The 12,291-nt window shown below is 34.6% G+C and overlaps 1 protein-coding gene across 3 annotated transcripts in view; it reads right to left on the reverse strand.

Annotated features, from left to right (window-relative positions):
* Csmd3 (CUB and Sushi multiple domains 3) overlaps positions 1-12,291 on the reverse strand; it is a 1,137,155-nt gene that overhangs the window by 749,116 nt on the left and 375,748 nt on the right. For all 3 annotated transcript variants that reach the window (XM_036207646.1, XM_036207645.1, XM_036207647.1), the window contains exon 6: positions 1,598-1,710. In XM_036207646.1, the coding sequence (XP_036063539.1) occupies positions 1,598-1,710 (113 nt within the window). The remainder of the gene's footprint in view (positions 1-1,597; positions 1,711-12,291) is intronic.

Genomic DNA, 12,291 nt, shown 5'->3' on the forward strand with positions numbered 1-12,291 from the left:
GACTTGATTTTCCTCACATTTTCAAATTTAAATAAAATGATAGCTAATATTGGTTAAATAGAAGGCATCCAACCAAAAAACTGATGAGTCTAATATAAGAAGATCATCAACCACAAAAGTTAGAGGCTTTTTTTTTTTTTTTAATTCTTGCCATGTTACATGTCTCAATGTCCTATGAAGAAGAATCCTAACACTAAAGTTGGGTCACTACAGAATAGCAGAGAGGTGAACCTAGAAATTGAAGGGTGCATAATAATTGTTTCTTCTTTTTTTAAAAAAAGTCCTCTGGATTCTAAAATGCACTTTTTAAAAATTACAAGTCGATCAGGAAAACAGATAAAATCTTCTACTCAATTGTTAAGTGAAACATTAGTTTAAATTGATAAGTTCAAATACCATGAATACACAACTGTATTAATAAAAGCTATGAAAGTAAAATTTTCTGTGTATATTTATCTTTAACCTATGGTAATTTGTAATGGGTAAGATTTTTCTGTTATGGGAAATGATTGACTAATTATATAGTTTTAAAGCATATTTGCACTCAAACTCCATTCATTTATTGTATAAAGACATGTTATTGAAGAATTTCTTTAGGGAATATTCTATAAAATTATTTAAGTTATTTTACTTGAAATTTTATTATAGCAATATCTAATACTCTACTATAAAAAGTCAAGATACAACTCATACGAAGCTGCTGTTATTGAGAGAAACCTCATTGATCCAAAACATGCAGAGGTTCTTTGCCTTCAAAATATTCATTGTTGAAATTTGTAGTGCAAAAGACAACATATGTTCTGATACTATTTCAATTAATAAGTGTAAGCTACCTAGAGTCACCATATTAAATTCACAAAATGCTTAACATCAAAGAATATCAGAAGAAATATTTCAAAGACTAAAAGCAAAACAAAAAAGATTTAATGGAATATGTAACCATGGCAATGTTCCCTAAGGCTTGAGCAGTGGCTGATACACTGGGGATGGTAAAAATAACTTACTTACTCTATGTGGAATTTGACGGTGTGTCCACTAGGAACACACAATATCACTTAGCATTGTAGAAGCTACATTGTTATTAGTGTTTTATCTTCCTGATAAATTTGTCCCAATGAGTTTTCCAGGGTAACACATCAAAAATTATAGCCTACTCTTTCAAAATTATGCTTGTTAATAAAATTGTTAGATAATAATTCTATTAAGGTTAAATATACTTGCAATAACAGACAAACTATGTATGAAAATGGATTTAAGGTGATAAAGAACCCATTCCCAACAATAGGTTTTCTACAAGATTTTATAGCATGCTTTCTGCTGAAGCAAGTCAATAAATCCAAATATTGTATCTTCTGCAAAATATATTCTAGAAGTCGGAACATTCTTCACTTTGGCCATTGTGCTATACAAAATCTATGACCTTTAATATGTAATTTAGTTATGGTAGCATTATTTTCTTAGAAAGAATGGCATTCTTTTCTGATTTAAATCACTCGTTATAAATGCTAAGGATACTTTTCTCAGACCACACAACATAGTTGTGCATAACAAAATCATTTTATACATAATGGGAGGCAGCGGTGGTCATTAAACATACCTTGGTAGGGAGCACTAAAACCACGAGAGCGGTGATTGCTGTCTGTAACAAAATGCAGTCTGAGCCAGTTTTTGTTGCTGATAATTGGTGGTGGTATATTCATTCCAGACAACCTGAATTATGAAAGACAACAACATAAAAATTTAAAAAGCTTTTTCAGCAGTAAACATCCTTACTGACTTGGGACCAAAAAGTATCTTCCTGCATGACATACAGAAAATAATGACTTTATCCTGCCAACTTTTTAAGGAACTGAAAAATATTTATGTATTATAAAAATCATTTACAGTATAATAGTATAATTTCAGTCATTTTGTTTTGACCAAGTTGCATGTATTACTGTAATCTACTGTAAAATTCACAACTCTGTAGCACTAGTTTATACTGATAGTAGAATTATCAGCTGGATAATGACAAAGATACTAAGCATTTAGTTGATGGTGATACTCATGACATTTCTGTGCAAAGAACAACTGACTATGAAATGTCCATCCTAGTCAATAAACCCAAAAAACTATCTCTAAACCTAAGGCTAAAGGATTCTTTCTCTAGAAGGTTGGGAAGATTGCAAACCCCAGAGCATAAGGAAGTCTATTGTGAGATTGTATCTTCTATATATTACTGCACCCATGAAATTTCAAAGCAATGGTTGGGTTTATAACACTGTGATAAGACATCATGACCTGAAGCAACTTTGGGAGGATAGGGTCTGTTCCCACTTATATCACCCACACCCAGTATATCATAAATTCAGGGAAGGAGCTCAAACCTGATGGGAGAACATGAAAAAGAAACCATTAAGGAGTCCTGCTTACCGCCTTGCTCTTCATGTCTTGATAGGCCTGTTTTCTTATACAAACCAGAACCATCCACCTAGGGATAGTACCACCTACAGTGATCTGGGGCTTATCAAGACAATAGCCCAAAAACTTGCTCGTACACCAATCTCTTGAAGGGATATCCAGAGTTAAGTTTCCCACTTATCAGATATGTCTAGATTTTTATCCAGTTGTAGGAAATTAAGCAGCACACTCAACAAATTGCTGCCTAATCAAGATCTGAACAATAACAATACCAGTTGACATGGTGCAGGCAAACACCACAGGCCCCATGCCTAGATAAATACTCCTAGAAATTAATGACTACTGAGAGATGTCCCTTTACCCAGAGTGAATGATCTAATTCATTATCTAATACCAACTGGTCAGCCTTAAAATCATATACTTATAGGCAACATGAAATAGACAACATTTTACAGGTATACACACACACACACACACACACACATATATATGTGCATATATAATATATACATATATATATGTTATGTATATCTATATGTATAAATAAAGAAAAAGAGATCATGATTGGAAGTGCACAGAAGGCATTGTTGGGAGGGGAGGAAGAAAGAAAATGATGTAAACATAACGTAAGCATACATATAGAACACTTAAAATGTTAATATAACAATTGTTAAAGAATAATTTATAATTCTAAAAATCAAATGTCATATCTCATCTTCAGTAGTCATAGATACAGTTAATACAAAACAGATACTTATTCATGTTCTCCACAACTCCGAAAGCTATCTGTTGCCTCAGCTCTCTCACTCTCCTACTTGTCTCTCTCTCCCATTCTTTCTCTCTTGTCCTTTTATATGTTTTGACATCCTTTCTTCTCTGGCCCTGAGATGAGATGCTTTCTTGAGGCATATTCTCTTCCACATGACCTTGTTAAATTAATTGTCCCATGTTCAGCCACAATGTGCACTCCTCTGATTCATTCATTTATCTTATCTTAGGACACTTTAATGTACTTCTTTCTAGGACTGAAATAAATATAATTCAGCTTTATTTACTTACTCTTAATCATTGTCAGACAAGCTAGCTTTGAGATACAAAGGTTAAACCAGATGCTTAATCTCCTTCTATGTCCTCAGAGAGCACCTTGTACAGTTTCTTGCCTCGTTTCTTACTTTAGGTAGTAGTAAGTTTTCCGTTTGTCCCACTATTATAGATTTTCTCGTAGCATGTTAAACCCATACTATGAAGTACATTAATTAATTTTTAGTATTGAGATATTGGATTTAATTATTAAGAAATTAATATATAGAAATTATTAGGACACAAAACTTAATTTTAAGTACACATTTATTTGTTCTCATTCAACAACACATTTAAATTATAATTTTGTAGCGTTATCAAATATTTTCAATTTTTACTTCATTTGAAACCCATCTGGAATGCTATTTCCATTCTAGGACTTTTACAATGCTCTTATGTGACCATATGCCTTTTGTTTGATCTCAGAATTTGATCTCAAACTTATACAATTTACCTTTGTATATCTGTGCTATGTAAGCATAATAAATGTCATGAAGTAGAATATGTATTACAGGACCCTTCCACAAACCATTAGTACTCTTTCATTCATATCTAAAAAGGAGTTCATTATATAGTCTTAAGAAGTGCCACTGTGTTTAATTAATATAATCAAAACAGAAAAGTGACCAATCTTACAATTTTGTTCTTTACATTTCTATTTGGGAAAATAAAAAGAATAGCTGCTTAATTAATGAATGGAATGATTCTTGAGAATCCTATGCAAGTCATGAACAAGATTCATGAGCATGGTACAGGTAGCCAGATTGAATAGTTTGCATTTTCTGTGACAGACGTATGGACTGGCTGGTGTGTGATAGGTAGTATTCATTGTTTAGTTGAATGAATTCAGAATAACATAGGAAATTGAGGTATAAATCTCAATATGTTTCATAGGGGTGACTACACATAGAACTAACTAACTAATGAGAAAGAGTCCTGTGAATGTGGGTAGCATGATCCCATAGGCTGAAGGCACATGGGTGATACAGGGGCAAAGGAACAGGTGCACAGAAGCCCAGCATCCCTTACTCTCTTCTTCCCGGCCAGCTAGGATTTGCATTTCTTATCTCCACCTTGCCTTCCCTGTGGTGAGCAACTGTATCCTCTGAAAATAATAAACAAAATAAAATTTTTCATGCTTAAATGTTTCAGTTTTAGGGGATCAATTCTGTGTATTAAGAAGCAATACATTGTACAATCAAAATTGACTAGGCTAAATGCCTTACAGGCTATATGGTTTTAATATGAAGATTAAGAAGCTAAGAATATTGATATAATTAAAATTATTCAAAATCTGGGTGTCAATAATATATATGAATAAAGGAAAGGAAGGGTTTTATTCAAGTTCTTTGTTGTTGCTGTTTTGGTTTTTGTTTTGCCTCTTTCTCTCCCTTGTCAATGACATCTCTGTAGTATGTAACCCACCTGTTTCTACACAGTGATTTCTCACTGACCAGTCATTCTCATGGGCAGTCATCCATGATCATTCTTTAACTCTTGTCTCATTATTTTCATTTGGTTAGAGCATCTGTACTCTGCTTTGAGAACCAAATCTTCTTTGTATTTGTCAAGTTCAGATGACATTTAGTTCAGTTCTCTTTGAGTGTATAGGAGAGTGCAGGAAGGAAAAGAAGTGCGTGTGTGTGTATGTGTGTGTGTGAGTGTGTGTTTGTGTGTGCACATGTTTGTGTGTGAACACACACACCTATATGTGAAGGTCAAAAGAAAATTTATGATGTATGTCCTTCCCTTCCATCTTGTTTGAATCAGGGCCTCTTTTTGTTGTTCACTCTTAAGATACTGGGTATTCTCCTAACCTTGCCTCCTAATTTGACTTAAAAGTACTGTTTTTAAGGACATAAACTATTGTGTCTTTATTTATATGTTTCTGTGGATTTGAACTCAAATCCTCCCACTTGTGCTTCAATTCCTTTCACAGTGAGCCAGAAAGAGCACTCTTGGAGGTCTGACAACACTCCATCCGAAACTACAGAGCCACACTCCATAGAAGAAAAGAAGTATGGTACTGGCACAAAAAGAGTACCAGCAATTATAGTTGCTAATGATTTATACATAATGTGGGAGTGGTAGTTTAAAGGGAAAATGGTTCTTGTATTTGAATATGGTTCCCTAGTAAGTGTCTGTCCTTGTGGAGAATTTTGTGTCCTTGCTAGAGCACGTGTGTCACTGGCAGCAGCCTTTGAGCCCTTAAAGCTTCGCTCTACTCCCGTTTCATTTTCTCTTCTTCATGCTTTTAGGTAAGGATGTAAGTTCTCAGCTTCTTGCTGTGGGATTCATGCTTGCCTGGTGCCTTGCCTCCCCACCTTGATGGACTCTATCCCTCTGGAACGATGAGCTCAAATAAACTCTTCTTTCTTTAATTTGTCACAGACATAGAATTTTATCTCCACAGGGGGGAAAGCAACTGTTACTGTGGACATATTTAACTATCAGAATGTATGAATGTTTAATTTTATTATAACCATGAAAATGAAATTGTAATTAAAAGCCCATCAACAAGCATCTGCAGAAATAGATTTTTATTTTTGCTGTCCCTCCCTGTCTTCCTTTCTTCTTTTTTTCCCTTTTTGTCCTGTCATTGCCAGTACTGACACACTCCAGGGCATTATTCATGCTAGTAAAACTCTCTACAACTTATTCTTGTCCTCCTAACTCTTGTAAACAGATGAAAATTGAAAACATCACACAATTGAGCTCTTATGAGGTTAGCATTACCCTAGTACTAAAAGCAAAATCAGCACCAAAGCTTCCAGGATACAACATAAACATAAAAATCACTCATGAATATTATACATTAATATTGAAAATACAAATCACTAAACTCAAATACTTAAATACAAAGCTAGTTAATTATTTATAAGGTCTGTAATCTGAAAATTACAAAAAGAATAAAAAATGCCAACTTTAAATACTTTCTTGCAGAAAATGGAAGAAAAGGTAATTATGAGACAACTTCTCAAGCTGAGGTGTATTTCAATAATGTAACTAGGCAAAGGCATCACAGTTCCAAATGACTACATACAAATATACATTTTGAAGAAATACACATGGATGTATGCACCTGTGATTGCTCTTCTAATTTTTCAGTTTGACAACATACATAACTCATTAAGCTGATGTGTACCTAGCTTCTTGAACTACTGACTATTGTTATAGAGTTGGAAGATTCTCTGTATGCTACCAGAATAGAAAGGTAAACATCAACTCAGCTACAGAAGCTTTGATCTACAATGGTGACCTCCTTACAAGATATGTTGGTGCAATAGTAGTACAAAATTTAATGGAGTAATCAATTACTCTCTGATTGAATTTGAGGCCTACTTCATGAAATAGAACTCATGCCCTATACTTCTTTGGCGGCCCAGAACATGAGACTAGATAAGCCAGAGATCTAGGGGACAACCAAATACTACTTTTCCTATAAAGGAATAGCAACAAAATGACTCTTAACTATATTCTGCCATACTCATTGATCAGTATCCTCCTCAGCCATCATCACAGAAGCGTTCTTCTTCAGTAGATGAGAACAAATACAGAGATCCACAACTTGACAATATACAGTGAGTCAGAGACCTCTATCTTACTGGGATTTCTCCCTCAAAGCCTTTCCCTCTGGAGTCTGGGAGCTCTTCAGAATAGGAATCTGAAAGATTATAAGAGCCAGGGAGAATGGAGGATACCAAGAAAAACAAAAGAACACAGCAGGACCAACACACACTTGAACTTACAGAAAATGCGGCAGCATGTACAAGGCATGCACAGGTCTAAGGCAAATGGGATACCAGCGCTGAGACAGGAAGTTGACACAAGCTCCTGTCCCTAACCTGAAGTTGTTTATTTCAAGAGGCTCTCAATGGATATACAAACCATACTTAAGGGCAGTCCCCATGCCTGTCTGTAAATGGCTAAAACTAAGTAAACGTAATGGTGGTTTTGGAGGAATTTATGTCTCATAATACTTTTTCTGGGCATTTATTTTTAAAATTCCTACTCGTTTTCTGATGAGAAAGACACACACACACACACACACACACACACACACAGAGAGAGAGAGAGAGAGAGAGAGAGAGAGAGAGAGAGAGAGAGAGAGAGAAAGTATATGGATTTGAGTGGGTGAGGAAGTGGAAGGATCTGGGAAGAGTTGGGGGAGGGGGAAATCATAAATAATATATTGTATGAAAAACTTTTTTCGATAAGAAATTAACATATTTAATATTGTGAATAACTGTAGATAGTAAAATCATGTAATGATTGCAATATATTTTTAGAAGTACTTGAGAAAAGTTTTTATCTACAGAACTTAGGTAGAGTCAGCAAAGTGGTAAGAGAAAGACATTCACTTAACCTGATAAGGCATCTGAGAGAATTGGTACAATTTGAATTGTCCTTAGTTCAACAGGACAAAAATCAAATATGGAAACTCTCAAGAGACTTATTCAATATTGAGTTTGAAGATCTTGTTAGTGCACTAAAGCAAGAAAAACTAAATACAGGGATATTGATTTTAAAAGAAGGAATAGAAGTGTCTCTATCCACAGAAGGCAAATTCACCAATTAGAAAAGCTCTATGAAGCTATACACTTCAAGTACAACTTATAATTGAATTAATCAAGATCTGAGGAGAGAAAATGAATATGCAGCTACCAATCATAGTTCTACACATCAGCCAGAGACAATTGAAAATGTTAATAAGGTATCATTTTTGAAAGTGTCATCAAATGGATTTTAAAAAATATTGATTGAAACATGTGTAAAATTTTTTGTGTGCTTCAGATTTCAGGGAACTAAGTATGAAATTGCTGATAACCTAGCAAGAGTATGAATGTATTCATGTCTGTTTCCAGAAAGACTCATGCTAAAATGCCAATTTTATGTAAATTGACATATATATCTGAAGTTTCATGCAGAACTATCAATTGCTTTCATATTATCAGTCTATAGTCACAAGGACAATATTTTTTTTTTTTTTTGCGCTGATGCTCTCAGAGTGAAGGCAAAGGAATAGGCTCTCTAGACATATCCATACAAACATCAATGGTTTTAAACCTAATGCTCAAAGTAATTCAGAAAAAAAAAATGCAACATCTTCTCACTAAACAGCAGTAGAACAAGGATATACAGCAATGAATGAAAGAAACAAATGAAAATTTCTCAACACATACATACTTACACAAGAATTAACTAAAAGTGAATTACAGACTTTAAGGTAGAAGGGAATATTAAAACATCTAGAAGAGAACCATCCCCTGAAGCACCAAAGACCACCATGGCCATACAGCCCCTCTGCACCAACGGGAAAGAGGTAAGGCCCTAATCCCCAGGCTGGATAGCCCAGTTCTCCAGCTCTTAGGCCACACAGACACATTCCACATTCCTCTTCCCCAGTCATTGCAGCCCCAGAAACTGATCAGCAGCTTCTTCTCCTGCCCTATAGTGAATCATCTCCTGCATCACTAGCCACCACAAAAGCCATATTGGGAACTGATTGGGAAGAGGTAAGGCCCTGATCCTGCACCTCCTGTCCTGACTGGGAAGAAGAGAAATCACAGGAGCCACAGGTATCATTGTACCAATTGGAAGAAGAGCAACCTAGAGCTCCACCTGTACCCTATATGGATTAAAGGAGGAAATAGGTAGACAGCAGTGTAAGAACACATTAAACAAACTAAAGAGCAACATGATAGAGGCCCTAAAAGAGGAAATGAAAAATCCTCTTAAAGAAATGGAAGAAAAGACAAACAAACAAAAAAAAATTGGAGGAACTCAAGAAATCCCTTAAAGAAAACCAAGAAAAAAAACAATCAAACAGGTGAAAGAAACAGTTCAAGACTTGAAAATGGAAACAGATGCAATGAAAAAAACACAGATTGAAGGAATTCAGGAAAAAGAAAATCTGAGTTTAAAAAAAGCAGGAAATACAAAGGCAAGTATAATCAATGAGTACAAGAAATGGAGGAGAGAATCCTGGGCATTAAGGATATGATAGAGGAAATAGATTCGTTGGTCAAAGAAAATGTTAAATTTAGCAAATTTTTGTCACAAAATATCCAGGAAATTTAGGACACTATGAAAAGACCAAACCTAAGAGCAATAGAGATAGAAGAAGGAGGATTATAGCTCAAAGGCATAGAAAATATATTCAACAAAATCAAAGAAGAAAACTTTCCCCCCCAAAAAGACATGACTATGAAGGTACAAGAAACTTACAAACACCAAATATACTGCACCAAAAACAAACAAACAAACAAAAGTCCCCTTGTCACATAATAGTCTAAACACTAAACATACAGAATAAAGAAAGAATATTAAGAGCAGCAAAGGAAAAAGTCAAGTAACATATAAAGGCAGGCCTATCAGGATTACACCCAAATTCTCAATGGAAAATTTGAAAGACAGAAATTCCTGGACAGATATTCTGCAGATACAAAAAGACCACATATGCCAGCCCAGACTACTATACCTAACAAAGCTTTCAATCACCATAGATGGAGAAAACAAGATATTCCATGACAAAGCTAGATTTAAACACTACATATTCACAAATCAAGCCATACAGAAAGTTCTAGAAGGAAAACTTTAACCCAAGAAATTTAGCTGCAACCACCAAAACAAAGGCAATAGATAACATCACATCAGCAAATCCCAAAGAAGGAAAACACACACACACACACACACACACACACACACACACACACATACACACACAATGACTACCACCAATAAAACCAAAAATAACAAGAGTTAAAAATCACTGATCATTATTATATCTTAATAACAATATACTCAATTTGCCTATAAAAAGACACAGACCAACAGAATGGATATGAAAACAGAATCCATCCTTCTGCTGCATACAAGAAACACATGTCAATCTCAAAGACAGAAATTATCTCTGAGTAAAGGGATAGGAAAAGATTTTTCAATCAAATGGACCTAAGAAACAAGCCGGTGTAGCTATCCTAATATCTGACAAAATAGACTTCAAACTGAAATTAATCAAGAGACATGGAAAAGGAATCTAAATTTATAAAAGAAACATTTCTAAAGCTTAAATCATACATCAAACTCCACATACTAATAGTAGGAGACTTCAACATCTCTCTCTTACCACTGGACATGTCTGCCAGAAAAAATTAACATAGAAATAAAGGAATTAACCATGTTATTACTCTAATGGACCTAATAGACATCTATAGAACATTTCATCCAAGCACAAAAGAGTATACATTCTTCTCAGCACCTCACAGAATCATCTCCAAAACTAACCACATACTCAGTAACAAAACAAATCTCAACAGATTAAAAAAAATGGAATAACCCCTTGTATCTTATTGGGTCACCATGGCTTAAAGTTAGAATTCAACAACAACATAAATTGCAGAAAGCCTATAATCTCATGGAAACTGAACAATGCTCAACTGAATCATCCCTGAGTCAAGGAAGAAATAAAGAAAGAAAGTAAGACTTCTTTAAATTCAATGAAAATGAATGCACAACATAACAAAACCTGTAGGACATTATGAAAACAGTGATTAGAAGAAAGTTAATAACAATAAGTGCTTAAATAAAGAAAGTGTAAAATACCACACTAATGACTTTAAAGCACACCTGAAAGCTCTAGAACAAAAAGAAGCAAACTCACCCAGGAGGAGCAGATGCCAGGAAATAATCAAATTGAGGGCTGAAATCAATAAAATAGAAACAAAGAAAAAATACAAAGAATCAATGAAACAAAAAAATGGCTTTTTGAGGAAATTAACGAGATAGAGAAACCCTTATCCTAACTAACCAAAAAGCAGAGAGAAAATACACAAATCAACAAAATCAGAAATGAAAAGGGGGACATAGTAACAGACACTGATGAAGTCCTGAGAATCATTAGGTCATACTTCAAAAAACCTATAATCCACAAATTGGAAAATGTAAGAGAAATGGACAATTTTCTGAATAGGTACCACATACCAAAATTACATCAAGATCAGATAAACAATAGACCTATAACACCTAAGGAAATAGAAGCAGTCATCAAAAATCTCCCAAATAAGAAAAAACCAGGGTCAGATGGTTTCAGTGCAGAATTCTACCAGAACTTCAAAGAAGAACTAATATCACCACTCTTGAAATGGTTCTGAACAATGGAACCAGAAGGAAAATTGCCAAACTCTTTTTACCACACACCTATAAACACCTAATTTTTGACAAAGAAGTCAAAATTATACAATGGAAAAAAGAAAGTATCTTCAACAAATGATGCTGGCATAACTGGATGTCTACATGTAGAAGAATGCAAATATATCTATATCTATCGCCATGCACAAAACTCATGTCCAAATGGACCAAAGATCTCAATACAAAAGCAGTTACACTGAATCTCATAGAAGAGAAAGCAGGAAGTACCCTTGAACACACTGGCACAGGAGACTACTTCATAAATACAACACCAGTAGCACAGAAACTGAGAACAATTAATAAATGGGATCTTCTGAAACTGAGAAGCTTCTGGAAGGCAAAGGACATGGAAAATAAGACAAAACAACAGTTTAGAGAATGGGAAAAGATCTTCACCAATCCCACACCTGACAGAAGGCTGATCTCCCAAATATATAAATAACTCAAGAAACTAGACATCAAAATACCTAACAATCAAATTAGAAAATGGGCTCCAGAACTAGACAGAGAATTCTCAATGGAAGAATGTCAGATGCCCAAAAGACATTTGAGAGGAATTGCTCAACATCCTTGGTCATCAGGGAAATGAAAATCAAAATGACTCTGAGATATCATCTTACA

Source organism: Onychomys torridus, chromosome 16 (assembly GCF_903995425.1).
Source record: "Onychomys torridus chromosome 16, mOncTor1.1, whole genome shotgun sequence".
NCBI classification, from domain to species: Eukaryota; Metazoa; Chordata; class Mammalia; order Rodentia; family Cricetidae; genus Onychomys; species Onychomys torridus.